At 45.7% G+C, this 24,678-nt stretch overlaps 1 protein-coding gene across 2 annotated transcripts in view; it reads right to left on the bottom strand.

Annotated features, from left to right (window-relative positions):
- Msrb3 (methionine sulfoxide reductase B3) overlaps window positions 1-24,652 on the bottom strand; it is a 117,912-nt gene extending 93,260 nt beyond the window's left edge. Inside the window, exon 1 of one of the 2 annotated variants that reach the window (NM_177092.4) lies at window positions 24,474-24,612. Coding sequence is in view for 1 of the 2 variants with exons in the window: in XM_006513766.4 (XP_006513829.1) it covers window positions 24,474-24,633 (160 nt within the window). In the remaining variant the exon portion in view is untranslated. Of the gene's footprint in view, window positions 1-24,473 lie in introns of both variants that reach the window. The other variant, XM_006513766.4, reaches the window with a different exon arrangement.
- Window positions 24,653-24,678: the final 26 nt, after the last annotated feature.

Raw genomic sequence — 24,678 nt, forward strand, 5'->3', positions numbered from 1 at the left:
AATGTACTAGCAAGAGAGAGCATTACCAGGGAATCCAGAGAATTCACCAAGCTGATAATTAGTTCCAGATAGAGCTGACTGTACCCGTGGACTTGAAGTGTCAGCCCTGAAGGTCGGATCCCTCGCCAACAAATGCAAAGAACTGTGTACGTGAGGGGTTTTCACAAGCTGGTGAAATGCTCTCCCCCCAACGCCAAAAGCCGATTGCAAATTAGAATGTTGTCGAGGGCAATTTTTAAAAACATAACACTCAGATCTCACCACGGTCTTCTTTCTCTCCTGAAAAAAAAGGTGTGCTGACAGCAAGAACCAAGAAAGCAATCTTACAGGGTTTCTCTGTGTAGCCCTGGCTGTCCTGGAACTCACTCTGTAAACCAGGCTGGCCTCCAACTCAGAAATCCACCTGCCTCTGCCTTCCAAGTGCTGGGGGTTAAAGGTGTGTGCCACCACTGCCCAGCTCAGGAAAGCAATCTTAAAATAAAGACCACCCTTGACAGAAAATGCTCCACTGACCCGTGCAGTCTCTCAAACCCCCACTTTCCCCATTTCCCTTAGTAGAAATGTTACCATAGCATCTCTGAACCTCTAACTAAAATGCCTGCTATAAAGTCCAACTGGAAACATTGTGTTCATGGGCATGGGGCCTGACATACTTTATGTTCAACTGTCATTGGCTGAATGGATGGGCAGCTCCTTTAGCTGCTGCCTCTGTGAAGTCAGCGGCTGGATAGGTAGTGATGGCACCACCTCTGCTAACTCTGATGCGCGGAAGCCTGGGTTTTAAGAGTGCCCCAGTCTTCCGAACCATTTTCAAACTAAAATTAGGAAAGTTGAGAACTGCTGCTTTAAAATGTCTTTTTTTCTACCACAGTGCAAAATGTACCTATGCACTGTTCTAACGGGGCCATTGATGTCGCAGTTTATATGTGTTCTGTGTTATATGTGTATTTCAGCTACACTTTGTCTTCACATGGGTTTTAGCGATCTGAACTCAGATGCCCTGTTTCTTTTCTTGGTATATAAAAAGCATCGACAAGACAGAAAAACCCACATAAAGCAGTTTAATTTTTAATGTAAAAAAAAAAATACTTTCAGGGGGAGGACGACTGGAGACTGAACCTAGGGCCCTGCCCCTTCTAGACAATCCCTCTGTCACCACACTTCATCCCAGGCATTTCTGTCGCTTTTTATGTGAAATGGGGTCTTGCCGGCCTTTAGCACAGTCTATATCCCAGGCAGGCCTCCACCTCGTGCCCCTCGGCCTCGCCAGGCCCAGTTTAGATCTGGTTTTTCAATTGTTTCTTTCTGCTGTTCTGGTTTTCCTTTTCGAGTCCTTGAGATCACACTAAGACCCTCACTGACCACGCTACGCTTCAATGAGGTGTTTTACGCTGAGGTTTGCAAGCCTCCTCCGTAAACATAGAGCTTGTGATATCAGTCATTAGAGAGGCACATGGCACCCCTACATTAACACTACAGATCCCACGGAACAGAGGCGCAGCGCCCCCTGGCGGCATCTCCTATGGCTGATGGTCACTTTCTCCCTTTGCAGAAACCGTGTCTGTATCTCAAACACTATTCCTTTTATCCCAGCCTGGTCCTTCGACTCCCTCTGGGTTTCTGTTTGCTTACTCTCTCATACTTAATCTTTACCTTCCAGATGCTTGCAATCTGACAGAGAGCTATAAAGCTCTAGAGCTGACCTTCCTCAAAGCCCCCAGTGCCTCGTTTTCTAAAGGTTTCTAGATAACAGTGCTATCTGCTTGTGTGTGTGCTGTGTGCTTTTATTCGCAGGAACTTCCCTATCGTTTTATAACTTCATAAGCTAATCTACTTCATGTTATTTAAATATTTGCACGCGTGCATTTCATATTACCATGAATAGTAACCGGATTCAAGTGTCCGAACTCTGTGAGTCTGAACGTGTGATTCCGAGGTAGCTACTCCTACTGCTTGCTATTCTCTGGTTATTTCTGGCTCTCCACTTCCCACGCTAGGAATGCGGTTCCTCCTGCTGCCCCCTGGTGGTGGAGAGGCCACACGACACGTTCCAAGCAATACATAAGCTGCAGAGTTGGTCAAAGTGGCGCTTTCCCGAGCCTCTTAGCTGTTGGTGTGAAACCATACAACGTTTGCTTTTCTTCTGTAATAATCCCAGCTCTACGGTTAGTCCAGAGCAGCTCTGTTAACCATGACCCCGGAGGAAGGGAACAAGGAATAGAACTCCCATCTGGCCCACAGAGAGTATGCAATGCAAACAAGAAGGGAGCCTTCAGCATGTGCAGCCCTTGGTATCTGCAATAGTTTGTTCCAGCAAGAATTACCGTTCGGATAAGAACTTGTTTGACGTGCCAGGGCAGCAAGTGATGGAGCCAGAAGAAAGTCTATTTTAATCTCCTCTACTATATTAAAAATTCCTTTGGTCTGGAGAGAGCCCCGAAGTGAAGAGGGAACATTTTTCTTCTAGGGGAGCCAAATTAGTTCCCAGTAGTCACGTCACAACTACTTGTAACAGCCGCTCCTCCGTGGCGATCACGTACCCCTGGCCCCAGGAGCACCTGAATTCATGCGTATCTACCCCTACTCCCGCCCCCAATACAATTTAAAATAATATATGTTTAATCCTCACGGACAGGAATTCTGGTGCTAAAGATTACTGTACCTATTTCAGAAAACGCATTCCAGAAACATGAGAAGTCCACCGCCAAGGTCATGGAACGTCACAGAAAGCCTACGGTCGCTCTCCCATTAATCACCTCGTTACTGACTGTCCCAAAGCTCCTCTTATGGTGGCAGGAGAGGACTTGCCTCCTAGATAAAGACACTGAAGACCAGACAATTGCTGTTTCACCACAGAGAGGTAACTCTGCCCCAGTCCTTCAGAAAGCAAAGCGGCCAGTCACTCCATGGCAAAGTTGGTAAAAGTTGAATGAATGGATGGATGGATGGATGGATGGATGGATGAATGAATGAATGAATGAATGAAATCCTTTATCCCAAAATGGCTCCACAAGCACTAACCACATCCGCTGCAGCATCTTACTGATTCCACAAGAGGGGAGCCTGCACACAAGGGCACACAGACACGATGCTCGCATTGTAGCCAATCAATAAATACAAGGAAAAAACAACATATTTGCCAGTAACTTTAGTTACTCCAACCCTAAGGTTAAGCAATCATAGAAACCGTTCCATTTTTTTTTCAACCTAAAAATAAGCAGCCAGCAACAACAATAACAACACACACAACACCAGACACAGACACACACTTATACACATGCCACACATACACACTCACACACTATACACACACACTCATGCAAATACACACATACCACACAACACACACATACACAGACATATGTGCACTCACACACCATATACACATTCATGCACACTCACACACACATACACACTGCATATACACACTCAAATGCACACACCTGTGTACCCACACACATATACACATGTCATAACAATATAAGCTATATATATGTTATTTTTTAATTTTATATATATACACATATATTATGTTATTTAAAAAAAAATAACCCATGGACAGATACTTGGCTGTTTCTGAACACACTGCAAACACCAGCAGCATTCTTCACACATGAGAACAAAAAGGATTTAGCAAAGAAAGCCAGAAGGGCAATCAGAAGCAAGTCTGAAGGCATCAGGCTCTTCATCTTGTGAAGCACAACTTGACCATAAAATGGCTCCCTAAAGTCCATCTTCCCTGTATAACAGAACCCCCTGGGATGTTAGCTCAGCATACAGTCACAGGTCTCAGTCTCCCAGTAACTAGATTGGAATATGCCACTGAACCGTGGGAAAGAAAACGTAAGTCTGTAGACGGTGTGACCTGTCAGAGGGACTTTAAAGGCGAAGTCGCTTGCTTTCAATTTCATGTCCCCCACTCCTGGGACATGGTTCACAGTTCATAAGCATGTGTAAGCCCCAAACAGAAGTGGCTTGATGAAGAAGGCCAGGCTATAAAGCCACGAACCAAAGACGGTTGCCAAGTTTGACCTGGCACATGAGAGAAAAATAAGTTTCTGTAGTGTCTGAGTCCCTCTGCTGTGTCTCTCTCTACCACAGCACAGCTAGTCTCTGGGCTATCACAGGCTAAGCAGTAAATACACGGGTGCTGTAAAATGAACAATAGACAGATCACAGCATCAATAGACTAGTAAACACTGGTAGACAAACTACAAAAGCAATGGAAGAGGAACCCTTAGCTATCAAATATCTGGATATTACCCAAGTTTGAAAAGCCAATATACATTGCTATGACTATATCAAAATTATAGAAGTGTCAAAAAATAATGATTTGAAGCCACCTCAGTGGAGTGAGACAGAGAGGTGACACTGGAAGGTATTGCTTAGCGCCTTTGCAGATCTTTTTTATAAAAATAAAATTAACATAGGAAAAGCATACTGTGCTCCAAATGACCTTTTCATCCAAAGAAAAACACTTCCTAACGTTGTCTGAATTGGTTCTATAATTCTTGGCCTGGGACTGTAAGTTAAAGTATCTATGTCTATGGTATCATTTGTGTGGCAAGGTCTCACTAAGTAGCCCAGGCTAGCTTCAGATTTGTGAGGATTACTGAGGCAGGAGGATTATGTTGAGTGCAAGGCCAGCCCAGGCTACATGAGAACCTGGCCAGCCTGGTGTACAGGATAAGATCCTGCCTCAAAACAAAACTCAGCTCCTTCCTTCCTTCCTCCCTCCCTCCCTCCCCCCCCCCCTCTCTCTCTTCCTTTCTTTCTTTCTTTCTTCACTAATTTATTCTTATTTCTATATTTCTGATTGTGTTCCAAAATATTCCCAACTACACATCACCAAGATTGCAGGCGTGATTTCCTGGTTCTACTGAAACCACTGCTACCCAGGGGACACTAACTGACCACAGCTCTGTTTCCATTCTGCGGCCTAAATGTATCCTTCTCTTCTGACCTAGGAGGGGGAACCAACTCTAGCAGAAGTTCTGCTGCTCCGAGCAGAGCCATTCGCTTCCGATCTGATCCCCCTCACATCTGCCCGGCTGTCTGCTGCACGCGCCCTGGGTACTGACTCTGCTCACGTGCAAACACGACTTAACATGCTCCAAGACTCATCCCCATCACCAGAGAACGGTTCGACCAATCTATCCCACTTTTAAGACCTATCAGAGTCACTTCTCTTGCTGCTTGTAGAGCTCCAGCCTTCAACAGACTCTGACTCTCACATTCTTTATTATTTCTAGTGCCTCCCTCGGCGCCTGGCTCTTAGGAGACAGCCAACCTATACCATTTGAATGAATGAATGAATGAATGAATGAATGGATGGATAGATAGATAGATAGATAGATATTATGTTCTGATTATGACCCACTGCTCAGTTCCTCCCTAAAATATCCCATTTCCTAGAGATCTCTACAGATCTTTAGTTTCCTTACCATTAAAATATGGATTATAATAATAGTTATTTCATTAAAGTTTGCATTAAATGAAATGTGTTATAACACCATATAGCACAGCGCATGAATTTTACATTCCCTATCCTGAAGGAAAACAAAAGGAGGAAGAGGAGGAGAAGAGTATGGAAATGAGGGGGGGGGATGGAGAGGAGGGAGGAGGGAGAAAGAGTTATACAATTACAGAATTTAATTAACTTAGTTTAGAATATGGAAAGGTGAGACCATTAAACACATAACTTCACAAGAATGATTTTTTTTCTACTTCAGGAATTACACTTTAGTGACCTTATATATGTATGTATGTATTTATGTATGTACGTATGTGTGTATGTATATATATATATATATATATACATACACACATACATATATTTCTTTACTTTGACAAAAAGTAAAATTTCAAATTTTGCAACCAGTTGTTTCAGATGACTTAGAGTGACCCAGCTTTGTGTGTGCAAAAAAATCAAAGGGCTAAGCAGCTCTTATCAACCCCAGCAGAAGTTATAAATTACAGTTTCAAGGTTACTGCCCTGCAAACATAAAGTATTCAAGGGCTGAAAACTAATTTTGCACATGACCCTGAGAATTATTCATAACACTTGCGATCTTGGATTCCCAGCACTTACACCCTTGTGACTGATACAGTAATCTCTCACCGAAATGCCAGCAAATTCCATTGTCTCAGGCCCCTCTTTGGCACAAAATTTGGTGACTTTTTATATATTCCACAATATATTACCATATGCAGTCAGCTTATCCAATAAGAATGGTCCAACCTCCTTATTATGCCTTTTCATAATTTTTTTAATCAAATGATTTTTAAGGGATATGCTAGTTTTTAGTGAATTACCTCAGGTTTAGGAAATAAATATCAATATATCTTTTCTCGTTTAAAAAAGTATCAGCTACTCAGATATTAAAAACAATGAATTTATGAAATTCTTGGGCAAATGGATGGATCTGGAGGATATCATCCTGAGTGAGGTAACCCAATCACAAAAGAAGTCACTTGATATGCACTCACTGATAAGTGGATATTAGCCCAGGAACCTAGAATACCCAAGATACAATTTGCAAAACACAAGAAAATCAAGAAGAACGAAGACCAAAGTGTGGATACTTATTCCTCCTTAGCATAGGGGAAAAAACACCCATGGAAGGAGTTACAGAGACAAAGTTTGGAGCTAAGATGAAAGGAAGGACCATCCAGAGACTGCCCCACCCAGGGATCCATCACATAATCAGCCACCAAACCCAGACACTATTGCATATGCCAGCAAGATTGTGCTGAAAGGACCCTGATATAGCTGTCTCCTGTGAGGCTATGCCAGTGCCTGGCAAATACAGAAATGAATGCTCACAGTCATCTATAGGATGGAACACAGGAACCCCCAATGAAGAAGCTAGAGAAAGCACCCAAGGAGCTAAAGGGGTCTGCAACCCTATAGGTGGAACAACAATATGAACTAACCAGTACCCCGGAGCTCGTGTCTCTAGCTGCATATGTATCCGAAGATGGCCTAGTCGGCCATCAGGGGAAAGAGAGGCCCATTGGTCTTGCAAACTTTATATGTCCCAGTACAGGGGAACGCCAGGGTCAAAAAGTGGGAGTGGGTGGGTAGGGGAGCAGGGTGGGGGAAGGGTGTAGGGATAGCATTTGAAATGTAAATAAAGAAAATATCTAATTAAAAAATAAAAAGTATCAGCTCAAGTATAGATTCCGGGCTATGAAGGATGTATAAGTCAAAATATCATTAATGAATTTAAAGGTTGACAGAATTTAAAATAATGTGGTGGTGTAGTGGTTTCAATAAGAATGAAACACCCCCCCCCCCATAGGCTCAGAGCTTTGAATGCTGGGTCCCCAGGGTGCCCTGTGTGGCCTTGTTAGAGCAGGTGTGGCCTTAGTGGAGAAAGTATGTCATTGGAGGTGGCTTTGGGATTTCAAATACTCAAATCAGGCCCAGTGTCTCTCTTTGTACTGCCTGTGGATCCAGATGTAGAGCTCTCAGTTACCTCTCCAGCACCATGTCTGCCTGCATGTCACAATGCTGACAATGGACTGACCCTCTAAATGTCTGAGCCAGCCCCAATGAAATGTTGACCTTCGTAAGAGCTGCCTTGCCCGTGGTGTGTCTTCCCAGCAACAGGACACTGACTGAGACCCCTGGTGATCAGTAAATATAATAAAGGTCACTCATTAGATGAAAATAATCCTTAAAAGTATGAAGACAATAATGCAAAAGCAACCACTTTCAACTACAGCATCCATCTTGACTAATAGAAGCAAGGCAGGACAATTATTCCTAAATTCCTCCCACAGAGAAGAGTGAGCACTGAAGCACTTTTAATGTGCTGGTCAGCTCGAGTGAGATTTGTGGTGTTTCTACAACCACAGAAACCAAAATAACCCCTATAAAAGATGAAGGCAAACACAACATGCTATAAGAAATGAGCGCAGGGAGAAGTAAGAGAGCGTCATTGGCTAGGTCCGTGGCATAAAATAAAAATGATGATTTTTTTGTGTGAGGTTATTAAAAAGAGTGACTCACACAGCAGTGCAAAATAAAGAAGCGGCGCAGAAGGGTCTGAAAAGAGATGTGGGAGAAAAGGTGTTTCCTTTCGCCGGTACATGCAGGCACCAATAAAAGGGAAGCAATACTTTTCAAAAGAGCTCACTCGCGGTCAGATTTCGTCACTCCCATGAAAGCAGAGAAGAGAATATTAAAAACAGGAAAGCCTGCATCCGCCCTTAAAACGTAACACAAATAAGGTTCTTCTGAAAGCCTCTGCTGGATCACGTGCAGAGAGGAAACACAAAAGGAAAGGTCAAATCCCCACTCATCCCAGCGACCACTGTTCCTGTGATCAGGGTCCTGAGAGCCCAGCACATTCCCACTGGCTTCTGCAGAAGCAGAAGAAAGCCCAGAGTGCAGCTAGGTCACCAGGTACGGAAAGCACCAACTGAACACCACCTGCCTAAATCCAGTAGGTAATTCTGGCAGGTCAGGACACAGGCTTATCACCTTACAAAGGACTAAGGAAGAACCCGTATGCTGACTCTCAACATGGACAAGCAAATCTGGGAGATGCTGGGGGTCCCCCCAACCCCCGCCTTGAAAACTCTGGCTCGTGCTCCAATCAAAATGAAGACGCTCCAACAGCAAGCCAATCCCCTCCTTTCTAGAGCTCCCTTCCTCTCTCCTTACAGCCTGCGTCTTTGAAAGGGAATTCACAGAAAGCTTTCTGTTCTCCTCTTTTGTAAGCTTGAAAGACAACACACACCAAACTCAAAAGCGCTCTCATTGTCAAACCGGACAGGCCAGCGTGGCATCTGCTCTCCGGTCTACTTGACAGACAGACGCTAAAAGTAAAACAGGACACCATAGTAACTGGCAGCTCACTCTGGTGTTAGCAAAGTGAGAGCTAAGGTTACCAAGCTTGGTAACAATCCCCCAGCGTCAGAAGCCGGGACTCAGGCCCATACTTATAAAAGGTAAAAGCAAGAAATAATATCCCATGCAAAAAAAGAAAAGAAGAATGGGAGGAGGAGGAGGAAGAGAAGATAGAAGAGGAAGAGGTAGAGGAGAAAGAAGAGAAGGAAGAGGAAGAGAAACAGGAGGAGGAGGGGAAGCAGGAGGGGAAGGAGTGAGAGGAAGAGGAGAAACAGAAAGAGTAAGAAGAGGATAAGGATGGGGAAGAGGGGGAAGAAGAGGAGGAGGAACAGGGAAAGGGAGAGGAAGAGGAGGAGGAAGAGGAGGAGGAGGAAGAGGAAGACAACGAGGAAGAAGAGGAGAAAGAAGAGAAGGAGGAGGAAGAAGAGGAGGGAGAGGAAGAGGAGGAGAAAGAGAAAAGGAAGGGGAAGAGGAGGGGGAAGAAGGAGAAGGGAAAGAGGAAGAGGAAGAAGAAATTGTTCCAAGCAAAGAAAACTGTGAACATTGGCAGTGGTTTGGAGCTAAGATTAAATGTCACTGGCTGGTTACAAAGGAAGAGTATGTGGCTTAGGCTGACATTTGTGAAAATGAGGTTGACAGAGCAAACCATGGAAGCCAGTGCAGGGATTGGTAAACAAGAACAGACACTAAGGAGAGTGCTACTATCAGATAGGCAGATTTAAATTCTAACAAGGAAACCGTGAAAATGGGTAGGACTCACACAGGGAGACTCTGATCTCTAATGCTGCAGCCTTGACTAAGCTCCGCTGTCTGTCGGGGTAAGAGTTTAAGTCAGAGAGCACAGCTGTGGCTCGAGGATCAGTGTAAATGGTAGCAGCATTTACTAATCTGGGGGGGGGGGGGTGAGGAGGTCAAAGTTGAGGTAGAAAAGGAGTTCTGGCTTTGGCATGTCAGGGTGCCCTAGGCAAGGTTACCCAGTCAGTGATAACACAAAAAGAAGTGAGGACGGGAGAGCTGGGCAGATGGGGAGATAAGAGGGAAAGTGACCTAAATACAACTGGGACTGAGGCCACGAAGGAGACGCATCCACTGAGTGAGAAGCAGCGGCTCAGCTCAAGGTGAGTCAGCCTACAGAGGATCTAGGAGAGAGGCACAAGTCAAAGAGGGGAGAGGTCAAAGGACGTCGCTAGTAACACGAGCCGTGAGAGGAACCCTCCTAAGTGAGTGTCTTGCTTATGCCATGACCAAGGCAACATACCGAAGAAAGCACTTCATCTGAAGGCTCGTGGCTTCAGAGGCCTAGAGTCCATGACCATCGCAGCGGGGAGCATGGCAGCGGGCAGGCACAGTGCTGGAGCAGGAGCTGAGAGGCCCCGGAAAGGATGTGGGCTTTTGAGACCTCATAGCCTGTCCCCGGGGACACATCTTCTCCAACAATGCCACACATCTTAGTCCTTCTCAAATCATTCTGCCCACTGGGACCAAGCATTCAAATACATGAGCCTATACTAGTAGACATACTCAAAAGACCACAGTAATTCACACACACACACACAGACACACACACAGAGACACACACACATACACACACAGACACACACATACCCAGACACACACACACCCCACATGTCTTAGGGTTTTACTGCTGTGTACAGACACCATGACCAAGGCAACTCTTATAAGGACAACATTTAATTGGGGCTGGCTTTCAGGTTCAGAGGTTCAGTCCATTATTATCAAGGCAGGAACATGGCAGCCTCCAGGCAGGCATGGCGCAGGAGGAGCTGAGAGTTCTACATCTTCTCTTCATCTGAAGGCTGCTAGGAGAAGTCTGGCTTCCAGATAGCTAGGACTAGGGTGTAAAAGCCCATGCCCACAGTGTCACACCTACTCCAACAAGGCCACAATGGGAGTACAGTGTCACTCCCAAACACCGCAGCCTGTCCAATAGAAACCTCAGGACTTTGTTGGTCAGTGGGATCCCATAGACGGCCCCCAAATATCACAGGTCGTTTCTACTACTGTTGATATTCTGAGAGGGAAGACCCTATTACTAACAACTTCATGTATTTGAATCTTAGAACGTGGAAAACTCAAACCGGTACTTGTGGGGAGCGGGTGTGGCGGCAGTCCTAAAGGCGCCAGGGACTGCAGCTAAGTCATATGACTTGCACCTGACTTCCTCATATAAGACACAAACATCTTGAGTGCTGCGCAGGTGTACCAGGATACAGGTGAATCCAATTTGGTGGAGATTTGCCCCTGCTGCCCTGATTAGCTGAAGCTGCGTGCCTGGTGAGGTGGCGTGGCCTGCTGTGCGTGGATGGGAACTGAGAGTATAAAAGGAGTGAGAGGCCCAGGGTTCGGGGGAGATATATAAACAAGGGGGAGATATAAAAACAAGGGAGATATAAAAACAAGGGAGATATAAACAAGGGAGATATAAACAAGAAGAATCAGGATTGAATAAACGTGTGCAGAAGGATCCTGTAGCAGCGTCGTTCTTCCTGGCCAGTTGAGCGCGCGCAACAAGTGGTGCCGAAACCCGGGAAAAGAAACATCTTCAGGCATGAGTGAAGACCCCCTGCTACAGGGAGGATTCAGAACTGCATCACGGGGAAGGAGTGGTTAATAAAAGTTCCTGTAAAACAGACTGTTGAGAAGGATCCGGCGTGGATTCAGAACTCTTCAGCTGGGGAACGGTACTGATGAAGAGAAAGAAGAAAGATGAAGACGGAATAAACTGCTGTTAGAAGGACTGGTGGTCGCATCGTTCTTGCTGGTCGAGAGCAGGCGTGACAATTGGTGGCCCGTACGGGGAACCGACTCCCCCACCAAGTTTAGAACTTTCAGCAGTCAGTGGTTGCAGGCAGGGTAAGTTCACGGTAAGTGAAACTTGCGACCCCAGGAGTTTGGGAAGGACCTCGGATAAAATAGAGGCAAGTATAAAGTTGCCAGGAAGCAGGCACAAGGTAACGAAAGGTTCCCGGTTTGGGACACGTTAAGGTTCCCGGTTTGGGGACAAGTTAAGGAACTATGATAACCTCAGTGTAGTGATCAATAGATCCTCGCTGAGTAGTTATGCTTTTTTCTCCCATTGACCCTTTGTGGGTAGGTCTGATAGTTTTGGTCTTGTTTGTTCTGATATATGGACTCTGTTACTGTTTGAATCAAGAGGCAGTCAAGACAGGTCAGAAAATCCTTATAGAGCAACAAGAAAGTATGTCGGAAGAGGAGAAGGGCTTAAAAAGAAAAAGGAAAAAGAAAGGAGACACAGTGTTATCAGGTGGACAGAAAGGACAAAATAAAAGAGTCGAGGCGGAGGAGGAAGGCGAATTAGCTTCTGCGCCTCCTCCCTATGCCTCCTCAGCAGCCACCTGTAGGTGGACCTTCTGTCCGGAGATTTGGAGAGGATCGACCAGATCCGGTGTTGACGTGGGCGAGAGGGTCTGTTTGTGTGTTTCCACAGGACCAGACGGAACCTCTTTGGGTGCCGGAGAGATTGGTGAGACGCTGCAAGAATGAGGCTCCTGATCCAGTTGCCCCTGTGGATGTGGTGGATGATCCCACACGCACAAAGGATGGAGCCGAGATGAGAGATCCTTTCGGTATTCCAGAAGCCGATACCAGCTCGACATGACATTCAATTTTTTCCACGCTTTTTGATCCCTGAATTCCCCTTAAAGAGATAGCCCCGCTGGCTATCTATCCCTTGCTTTAGGGAAGATGAGCGGGGATGAGAGCCCTGGGATGTATGCTTGTTATAGTGTGTGTGTGTTTTGTGTTTGGCACATGTGTTAGGTGCAGAGTGTGCGGGTCCGCACTTTCGCCATGGTAGCGTAGGCTTTTGCTGCAGTGGAGGCGGGACAATCTCCTCAGATTCGGTTTGCCGCTCTAAAAGAAATTATGCTGCGTTATGCCGTGGGGTGCGAGGCTAAGCACTGCACAGAGGATAGCTTGCTGTTGGCATCCTGTGGAAGGCACGTCTGATTGCATGAAGGTTCAGTGTCCTAGTTCCCTTCCCCCGGGAAAAACGACACGGGAGCTGGCCAAGACCTCTCTGGGTGATGAGCCTAAGGGATGGTTTTGTGTAGGGCCCCTATGCTTGCACACTGGGGATCAGACCTCTACCTTCACCCATGAGGCTTGCTTGCAGCGATTAAGATCTGGCCATAGATTAATCAACATCCTGGCCTTTTGATGCACCTGCCACAAGCAAAACACAATCTCCCCAGGTGTGGCTTGGCATGATAGAGAGGTAGTCAGTGATAAGACTCCCTGGGCATGTCACCAACCTAAGACAGGGATCAAACCAATGCTGTTTGTCTCCCAAGGACGGGTAAGGGGCATGGCTGCGGGGGGCTATCTACAGACATTCTCTCTGCCAAAAAAGAAAAAAGGGGGAATTGTGGGGAGCGGGTGTGGCGGCAGTCCTAAAGGCGCCAGGGACTGCAGCTAAGTCATATGACTTGCACCTGACTTCCTCATATAAGACACAAACATCTTGAGTGCTGCGCAGGTGTACCAGGATACAGGTGAATCCAATTTGGTGGAGATTTGCCCCTGCTGCCCTGATTAGCTGAAGCTGCGTGCCTGGTGAGGTGGCGTGGCCTGCTGTGCGTGGATGGGAACTGAGAGTATAAAAGGAGTGAGAGGCCCAGGGTTCGGGGGAGATATATAAACAAGGGGGAGATATAAAAACAAGGGAGATATAAAAACAAGGGAGATATAAACAGGGGAGATATAAAAACAAGGGAGATATAAACAAGGGAGATATAAACAAGAAGAATCAGGATTGAATAAACGTGTGCAGAAGGATCCTGTAGCAGCGTCGTTCTTCCTGGCCAGTTGAGCGCGCGCAACATGTACTCACTGGGAAGATTTACTTCTGCAGATGCTGGAAGATGCTACCCAGGCAAAGCTACTCAGGGGCTAAAGCACTCAGCTGGGTTACTCAGCTCTGATTCGGCAATAGCGAGTTCCTAGAAAGACCTGCCAACCAATGCAGAAGTGCGCAAATGTTATGATAGCGACAAACCACTTTCTGGTTGGATTTGAGGTCCACTCTACAGAGGGAACTCATGTCGAGCATCTTTATTGGCCCCCAAGAGCCTGTGACTGGGTAGAGGATAGGCCCTGAGGGAGAACCAACTACAATTATAATGCTAACTGGACATGGAATTAAACTGTCTCCTAAGCGCTTATCTCTACAACTGTAGATTACTTTCCCTCGACACTCACCTGTGGCTTCTTTTTGTTAATAGATGATGATTAACACGGAGCGCTACAGCTCACCTGAAGAGAAACATCTAGTTAGCAGACCCTCCTCCTAAGGCTCCCTGATCGTCATGCAAGAGGAAACAGAAAGACTACAGGAGTAAGAAGTCAGGGAGGATTGTGGGGAAGCCGTGCCGCCAGATGAGGCAGAAGCAAGCTGCAGGGCTCTGTTCACAGCATGCCCAAGACCTGCACAAGACCAAGCCAGACAAAAATCCAGGCGCAGACAGGGGGAGGAGTCACAAAATCCCACCCCAGCTGAGGAGCCATTGAAAACTGATGGCTACCGGGAGAGATTACGCCCATTTTCCTCAGAGATCCAGTCCCTAACCACACTCCAGCAGACAGACCTAAGCCGGTGTGCACACAGGCAACACCTAGGAAATTTAGCGGGTTTGAACACAGAGCTCATAAAACTGGGAGGGGACACTGGGAAGATGACCCAGGAGGGGCTGTAGTTTATTTAAAAATTTCAAACAGTAAAAAATGAAAAAAAAAAATTAATAGCCCCCCCCCAACCAAAAACTAAGTTAAATCTCAAGGGATGCTGGGATAAATGGGCTTTCTGTTTTGTGGGAGAAATCTAGAATGTTTAAATGAGAGGTATTAGGAAGGTTTCCCCAGAGCTTTGGAAAACTGGAGGGTTTTTTTTTTAAATCATATGAAAAGTTTTAATTTCTTACTTCTAATTTTAATCTTTCAACTGTACACTTTTTAAAATAGTAAGTAGTATTTAGGGCTCTTGCTCCGTGTGCGAACACTTACAGTCTGTAATTTGGGGTTAGTGGAAAACCAGTTGTTCCCAGCCCCATGCAGATCTTTATTTTCCCCTCTTTGGTCATTTCATGCTAGAAGAACATTCTTATTAATAGCTTTATGTGCCCCGACAGAGGAAGTGAGTATCACTCGGCACACACAAGTCATCTGAAAAATCCTAGGGTGTTAACTGATTCATGTGAGACCATAAACATTCCCTTAAAAAAAAAAAAAAAAAACACGATATTTAGAGCTAGCAAGATGGCATATCGGGTAGAGGCGCTTGCCACCAAGTCTCCGAACCAGAGTCTGATCTCTCAAATACACGGAAGGGGAGAACTGACTCTCTCCAAGTTGCCTTCTGGCCTTCACAAGTGTACCACGATATGTGTGTGTGTGTGTACAGAGGCACACATTGGCACACATAAATAAAAGTAAAAAAATTTAAGAAATGTTGGTCTATTTTAAAGGTGTGTGCTGCACGCCAATATAGAAACACAATATTTTGAGGGAAAAAGCAAAACACGCACTGTCCCCCGCAGATGGTCGGCATCTGTAAATAAAGAACCAGGGCGTGCAGAACTCAACAGTGAAATACGAAGCTTCCTCTACAGTTAGGGACAAAGACAGATGAGCTGACACTTTCATTGCTGAGGAAAAAAAATCTCAAAGCACTGTGATGAAGGCGGAGGAAGACATGACGGGCAACTTCACACAGTTGGCTTTAACACTATCCAGGAGCTGGAAGGGGGAACGAGACTTTTAAAATAAGGTCTGTATGTTTTATACAGGTGACTTACTCTTTCTATATGTGCGAAATAATTTTGAATAAAGAAGAGAAAAGCTTACTAATAAACTGAGATGAGTGATCACATAAGCAAAGCATTTTTCCCTTAACTGATCGTGAGAGTTCAATCTACTTTTAGCATGGCCAGAGGCAAATTCTGCTGGTTATCCACACCTTTGAAAGAAGGCTTTCCACTCAGAGACATGCTTCCAACTCTTGGCTGCTACACTTTAAAAAAAGAAAAAGGCATCGTTTCTAGTGCTTAATGCTGTTACTTCAGACAGGGCATGTGATACTTCTAGTATACTGTAGCCTATCTTTCCAATAAGCACTAAATCTTTAAAAAGGTTATGTAACTTTAGCTGTAGATCCAATTACTGGGCACACTAGGATACAAAGTTCAAAAATAAGATCTTAGACAATGTTTGCGGATAGTTCAACTGAACAGTGAAACTTAAAGCATCACAAGAAAAACGTAACTCTATACAATTTATTATCTACGCTATTTCCATTAAAATTTATGGAAGCTCCTGGGAGATTTTCAGACAACCCACAGACTACAGATGCTTAAAAGCAGCATCAGGGGTTGGCAGTAAACCTGCCAACTCTGCAGATAGAGAAACAGAGACATAAGAAAGTTAAATGGTTTGAACACAAACAAGCTAGGAGAACAGTCTCCTAACTGCCCCCCACCATTCCTCTCAGGCCATTGCAGGACTCTCTTGCAGCACTACTGGGTGATTATGCAAATGAGCCTGCATATGCAAATGAGCCTGCAATGTTTCAGATTGCTCTTCCTACAGGTGAACAACCTCTGCATTCAAACCATTTTCTTCCCAGCGCACTAAGACAGTCTGACACATTAACATCAAGAAATCAGAAACAGGCTGGAGGGATGGTTCAGGAGTTAAGAGCACTAGCTGCTGCTCTTCTAGAGGACCCAAGTTCAACTCCCAGCATCCACATGGCAGCTCACAATCATTTATACCTCCAGTTCCAGGGATCCACTGCCCTCTTCTGGCTTTCATGGTCACTGTATAGACATGACACAGACATACATGTAGGCAAAATGCCAATACACATAAAAAATAATTAAAATTTAAAAATTTAAAACAGTATAATTTTTTGAAAAAAAAGTCAGAAGCAAAAATGACAGTGACATTTCAATTTCCAACTTTCCCTTTGATTATTGTGACACTAGAACTCCAAGAATTCTTACAGTCACTTGCCCAGTACCTTACCCAATCTGGACTAGGTCCCAGGAGACATGGCCACACTTTCGTTATTAACCCACTACAAAAAGAAAAGCCTCTACCCTATCACACACTTTGGAATTCTCTCCAACTCCAACCAAGCCCAGAGTCTGTAGCCACCGAACACAACAAAAGCAAAAGGAGGGCTGGTGAGATGGCTCAGCGGGTAAGAACACTGACTGCTCTTCTGAAGGTCCTGAGTTTGAATTCCAGCAACCACCTGTAACGAAATCTAATGCTCTCTTCTGAAGACAGCTACAGTGTACTTATGTAAAATAATAAATAAATCTTTGGGCTGGAGCGAATAGGGACTGAGAGAGCCGGGTTGACCAGAGCGAGCAGAGGTCCTAAGCCCAGTACTTGGGAGGCAGAGGCAGGTGGATTTCTGAGTTCGAGGCCAGCCTGGTCTACAAACTGAGTTCCAGGACAGCCAGGACTATACAGAGAAACCCTGTCTTGAAAAACAAACAAACAAACAAAAAAAGTCAATTCCCATGAACCACATGAAGGCTCACAAGCATCTGAACAAGTAAAATGATAAGCATGCAAATACAAGATGGACTTATACCAGGATGGTCTCACAAGCTCACTCTTGTTAACCGCATAAACTTGACCTAGGTTCTCAAGTGCTTTCCTTGGTCATTAAATAAAGAGACTGTAAGAGTCCGTTCTATGCTATATAATAATGGCAGACAGTTATGCCAAAACAATGAGTGCTATAAATGGCTTATGCAAATTTCGCCTTAAAATTACATTATAGGGGCTGGAGAGATGGCTCAGTGGTTAAGAGCACTGACTGCTCTTTCGAAGGTCCTGAGTTCAAATCCCAGCAACCACATGGTGGCTCACAACCATCCGTAATGAAATCTGACACCCTCTTCTGGAGTGTCTGAAGACAGCAACAGTGTACTTACATATAATAAATAAGTAAATAAATAAATAAATAAATAAATCTTAAAAAAAAAATCACATTATAGACCTAGGAATGGTGCCTGAAAATGCAGTTTTTGAAGCATACCATTTCTGTCTCCTCAGCCTTGAGACTATTTAATAATACAATCTCAGCTAGTATATTACCTGGCCAAGGGAAAATAAAACCTTTAAAAATTAAAAATAAATGAATAAAAACAGGTTGCAAGTGCTGTGACAGGATTTTGAAGAAGTTCCTTTTGTAAAGAGAGAGAGAGAGCATGACCCAGGGGACTCTGGATCCAGAACGTCCCTGAGAATACCTGCAAAGGTGGAGAGCAAGTGCAGTCTGCAGGATTTGTAGGTCATGATTTCCACACCTGCACTTTGCAAACCTACGGGTGTGCTTTTTTATTAAACGTTGGCTTTCAGACTTTCAGAGTGGCTTTCTGCTATTACGCATCTCCTCAGTCTACAGCTGCCAAAAAGTGTAGCCGTGGAAGTGCTGACATTCCGTTTTATTTTTGAGAGGGAGAAACAATTCTTCATACTCCATTCTGTACACAAACCTGCCTCTCTATCTACATGTGAGGACACTGTCCTTAGAAACCCCAAATCAGGCAGAGATGGCTCAGAGGTTAAGAACACTGGCTGCTCTTCCGAAGGTCCTGAGTTCAAATCCCAGCAACCACATGGTGGCTCACAACCATCGTAATGAGGTCTGGCGCCCTCTACAGGTGTTCCTTTACAAGCCAAGGAACTGAACTCTCTCTTTCTCTCGACTTCCCTTCAGTCATCAATGCATTGGATCCTCCGAGCTGACACCAGATAGCCACGCTTCTCCACGATACAGTGGCCAGGGTGGCTAGCACACGGGTGCTGGAACCATGCAGGTGACACAAGACTCTCAGGGTGTGTGTGTGTGTGTTAGTACAAAATGGAATGCTGTGATAGTCGGATTCATACATTTTTAGAAAATGTCAAAAATTCTTAAAGACAACCTGACCATGGCGATGGAGAGTGCCCCTAAGACACGGAGCCAGGCAGATAATTGAGAGTACCCCGTAACTGTCCTCACTGCCTGCCCATTCTTGGAGAAGATGAAAGGAGGTTCCGAGGAGGGGTGTGAAACAGAATGTGTCCAGAACTAACGGAAAAACTGAAAGTTCTGTTGTATTGAGGAGGGTGGGAAAGGAGCAGCCCCACTGTGCAGGTTGAGGGCGTTCTAGACACAGTACCTGCTGTTCAGTATTCCCTACATAGTTCATGCGCAATTAGAAAAGCCACGCCCCTTCGGCACAGCAGCTCGCAGACAGAATGCCGAGTGGATCGCCTTTGAAGCCTTATCAGGTTCGGTCTTCTTCAGGATGCTTTTCCCGGGTCCTTCCTCTGACGCAAGCCAACCCTGTTCACCTCTTACCTTTCTCTCTAGCCCTCCTCTCTCACACAGGGCTCATTCCCAGTCCCGCTTGCTCTCCCTCCACACCCCGCCACACATGGCTCCCCAACCCACTTCCACGGCCACACATGAGCCTACCACACACTTCCATGGGAATGTCCTGTGGGTGCCCAAAGCAGGAAAGATCTATAGCTAATACTTCCTTTGTCTCATTTATAAAGCTGTTCTGAGCTCACATTCTCTGGGTCACCCAGAGTTAATATTTAGCCAATACCTTTTACCCACCTCTTTCCCAGTATCTGCTTAATGATCTCAGCCCATTCACCCACACCCCAAGGATTCCCCACCCTATTACCACTCCCCAGTTTGGGTCTTCATTTTCTAAAAACCTCTAACCTTGCTTCGTAGTCACTCAATACTTTCTTTGCCAACTCCACTCATCCTGTGAGCTGTTAGAAATACCACCTGCAATTCAACTCTGATTGCAACATTCCAGGAATCAAGAAACTCCAATTTCATAGCTAATGAGACCAGTCCAAATCCCCAGGCCTTTAGCAATACGAGTCTTGCACCTTCTGAGCTCAACCAAATTCTCCACCTCTTCACCTTCACAGTCCTGTTTACATCTGCTCTGTGCCATCTGCATTGGCTGCATCTGACACAGTATCATGTGTGCAAGCAAGGCCGTTCCCTTCCCACACAAGCTGCTCGTTCCCTTCTCTCCTGTGTCATTTCAGCTGATGGGGAGACTTCCTGTCTTTTACGTGTTCAATCTTCACAGAGGAAACTGGAATGCTCACGGAAAAGCTTATGAAAATCTATGAAACAAAGAATAAGAAAGAACAGTACACCTGCGCTCCAGGAGTCAGGGAGGAAGGGGGCGGGGTCAGGGAGGAAGGGGGCGGGGTCAGGGAGGAAGGGGGCAGAGGTCAGGAAGGAAGGGGGCAGAGGGCGTGACAACTTCAGAATGTGGAAAGTCGGGATATAACATGGCTGTGGCTCTGTTAAGAGCGCCAAGAGCCTAGCCTGCCACATAGTGAACGTCTATTGTTTTGGGTGGCACAAGCCTCAGGAGAAGCTAAAGGAAGTTAGATATTAGATATGGAAGGCTTCACAAGAGGCCATATCAACCACTATGAAAAGAAAAGGCTGGGATCGTGAGCCAAACCTCAGGAACTCATGCTCCCTAAATTCTTTCTATTTTGAATGACTCTATCATTAACACACTCTTCACAAATTTTATAGAGAGAGCTACCTGGGCTCAACATTTTCACTAGTGGATTCCTGAAAATCCTACAGAATGGATTGATGGCTATCAACCCAGGATTTTCACAACTCCATCACATGGCGAGCTCAGAATTCCCGGGTGTGACACACACTCTGTTGACTCCCAGTAGGTCTCCTCAGCATTCCTGCAGAAGGAGACGCAAGAGGTCTAGTGCCCGCAGGCAATGTCTCGGCTCCTACACACTGTGCAATCAAGGAGAAAGTACGTAGTGTAAAGACTAAATAACCCCAAAATCTAATACAGGAAAAGGCTCATGCAAGCTCTCTACAGGGCTAGACTACATGATACTAGAAGGAAAAGAGGCTTTGGGGGACAATCCAGACAGACCATGTGACCCACAGTAGGTGTTACCAGGTCCCTCTGCTGAGGCACATTCAATCAGCTTTGCACTGTGATCAAGGGACACAGAAATACAGTGTAGCTGCTGAGCTAGCTACAAAGAATAAGAACAAAACCAGCCAGAGACCAGACATATGAAGGCCAAGACTAGAGACATAGAATGTTCCAGGCCTTCGTTATCTATCACGACCCTGGGCCCGAATGAGGTCAGTCTGTGCTTGGCTTCCAATGGGCTTCCAGTGCTTTCCCTAGCCCCTTCCTTCCTTCCTTCCTTTTGATTAAAAGCTCAAAACTCCTCGTTTTGGTTTATTTCCGTTTCTTGAAACAAGTAGTAATCAAAACCTTCCACAAAGTCAGCTGACTCATTTATAGCTGCTGTTCTGTTTCTTTTTTCCTACATTCTCTTAAAGGCCTCAAAAGAAAATGTCAGACTGTTGGGCAATGGGATATACGAACAGGGATCAAGGGCCATGGAGAGCATTTTACAGGAATGAATTACCTACGCCCTAGAAATAGGAGATAAAGGGCAGTCAAGGTAAAGTCATAAGATCCACGTCAGCATAAGAAATGCTAAGGAAGTGTCAACTCAGTGGCTGTTCACGATCCCGGGCTGGTAGATGGAACTGAGTCTTCTGAGGGGCAGGATTATCAAGCGACTAATCACTTGAGGGGGTTTTGTTTGGGAGGTTCCCCAGGTAACTAACCACACAGTCTTTGAGGGCAGGAAGTCCTGGGTGAACTCTGATGGTATCTCCCCAGACCCAAATACCAAAAACCAAGTTATCAGACAGTGTCAGAGGCTTCGGTTTACCAACAGAGGGCAGGCAGACGTTTGCCAGTGACAGAGCATCACTCTCTGAAAGTACAAGACGGAACTTTAGAGGCGCTCCGTTCGGATATGCACCTTCTGTGAGGCAGCCGGCTCCCCAAAGCTGAAGCCACGCCTATCGGACGCAACTACGTGGAGACCAGTTTAACACGCGGAGCAAGTCAAAGACTGACACTCGGATGTCTGAAGGAATGGAGTGGGCGGCTCTGCAGGGTTATGCAAACAAAAACTGTACCAGAGAAATCCTGCAGTTGAGAGGCATTTACAGAATAAGCAGCTAAACTTTGGAACCAAATTCATCGACCCCAGATGCTATGTGTGTGTGTGTGTGTGTGTGTCTGTGTATTATATGTATTATATATAGCATTATATATGTAATTTATATTATATGTATTATATATACATTATATTACATACACATATGTGTGTATGTAATATAATAATATAATATACATATGTATATGTATATATATAATTAAAATATAAAAGGGCTCTGACTAGATTATGATGAAACTCAAAAGCATCTCCTAATTTTGTTTTCTGATGGTTTAAGTATCTATGTTTGCTCATTAAGTGAAAAAATACATCAGAAAAACTGATGAATTTTAATTTGGGATAGTTTTTAGACTTTTTTTCTTCTTCTTCTTCTGACAGTCTGACAACCAAACTGTGGCTGGCCTGGATGGAACTTGCTCTCCGAACCCCTCAGACTCACAAAAAACCTGCTGGCTTCTTTCTCTGTGCTGGGATGAAAGGGAATGCCCCACCACGCTAGGTGTTAGACACAGGACTTCTGTCCTGATACTTTCAACATTTCAGCTGAACTATTGAAACAAGTAACTTTACAAGTTGAAACATTGCTTTGATTCGAAGCCTAAATGATGCTCTGTCCTGCAACCTTGGCAGACAGGCAGTTCAGGCACTGTGACAACAATCTAAATGGCAAAGAGCTACTGGGTTTAATGTTAAAAAAAAAAAAAAAAACCCAGACAGCCACATAGGGAACTATTAAAAGCATCAGAAATTCGACTATCAGGTAGGAACAAATTTTAGAACTATGTTTAAATAGTCCAAATATAAACTTGGTGTTAGAACTGACTGGCAAGAGGCCATGGCACAGTTGACTTTGGTCTTCAAAGGCTGTTTGACCACAGACATCAAGTAAGTCCACTTATCACGCACACACACGCACACACACACACACACACGCACACACACGCGCACACACACGCACACGCACGCACACGCACACACATGCACACGCACGCGCACGCACACACGCACGCGCACACACACACGCAAATAATCATTCATACACTCCCTTTCAGCACAATCTGTTCCTTATCAGCCAGCCCAGCAGGTTTTAGAAATCCATTGATAAAATGTCTAGTCAGAATCCGTTGATTCCCAAGAATGAGCGTTAGAAAGCAGCCCCAGGAATATGAGTCGATTTAAAGGTGGGTCCTTTCCGAAGTACAATGTTCCAGAACAAACATAAAACTTCCGTCATTGTTAACGGAAGCACTTACAAACTGCAGTGGGTATACTTAACTATGTACCACTGGTCCTGAGAAACCACTTCGTCAAGTCTATAACCCTGAGAATCTTCCCTGGATAACATTTTATACATCAAAGTACCTTTAAAACCTATTTTGTCTTTTATGCTGCACAGGGTGTAGTCGACTGTCAACTCAAGTGTGCGTTGTGTCCTGGCTAGCCGAACCTCATTTTGACAGTTCAGGCTATCCTAGCCATAGGCAACACAGCGACCACCTAACACCTCCCACATAATCCAGGTTTCTGGTGATTATAACGTTTTGCCTTGCCAGACAAAATGAATCAAGCTTTGATTTGTTTACTCTGTCCAAATTCAAGAGCCCCTGCAACTTAATATTTTCCTTTAAAACCTCCCCTTTGGACTTCAAATAATTAGTTTTTTGACACGCAATGGAAATAGGAAGAAAGAAAGAAAGAAAGAAAGAAAGAAAGAAAGAAAGAAAGAAAGAAAGAAAGAAAGAAAGAAAGAAAGAAAGAGAGAGAGAAAGAAGAAAGAAAGCTCTCTAATACTTTACATATGATTCAAAGAAAATTCTTTTAAATCCTTATTGCCCCCACTTATCGCATAACCTACAAAGGCAGGAACAGTACTTTTTATTCAGATAGTCTGACTTGAAATAGCCCAGTGGAAAAGTTTAAGAAATAAAAAGGGAGGCGGGGGGGGGGGGCTCTGATGCTTGTTTTCACTTGAAAAGAAGACAGAACTGGTACCTGCCCCCTGGAGTTTTGCTGGTACCTGTTTGGGCCTATGAGCCGCCAGCCCGGTCCGGGGTGCGCCCCTGTCCCCAGGGGCCTGGCGACGCCTTCCTGGTTCCCACGCCCTGGCCCGTTATCCCCCGGCCGCAGCTGCGGAGAGGCCCGAAAGAGAGAGAGACGCGCCCTCGGAGCTGCAGCCCGCGCCCCCGACCACCTCACTGAGCCTCCCCGAGGACCCGCGCGAGGACGGCGGCTCAGGTTCCCGTTGGGGACGGGTAAGGTGTCAGCGCGGCGGCCGGCGGGGCGCGGGCTCTCCCGCCTGACCTCGTTCTGCGCTGTCCCCTCGTTGGCGAGGAGCGTCTCCGGGGTCCACGCCGAGACTCTACGGCAGGGGGATGACTCTCAAGACTGAGGGGGCGGCGCGGGCGCTCCCGGGACGGGGGTGGGGGTGGGGGGAAACACTCCGGGTCCCAGGCTGACTCGGAGGGATCGGAGGGCCGGATGGGGCGAGGCGGGGACTCACCGCGCGTCGTGGTGGCCGCGGCCGCGGCTAGGCAGAGACCCAGGCAGAGCGCGATTGGGCACGGGAGGGTCCGCCGCGCACTCTTGGGGAAGACGAGCCTCCGCTGTCCGATCCCTCCTCCCTCCCGGCTCCGGGCGACAGACGGGGCGGCGGGAGGCATGACGGGAAATTCCTGGGCACGGGCGGCCGAGTCCAAATATGAGCA

The sequence above is a fragment of the Mus musculus genome, chromosome 10 (genome assembly GCF_000001635.26).
Source record: "Mus musculus strain C57BL/6J chromosome 10, GRCm38.p6 C57BL/6J".
Lineage (NCBI taxonomy): Eukaryota > Metazoa > Chordata > Mammalia > Rodentia > Muridae > Mus > Mus musculus.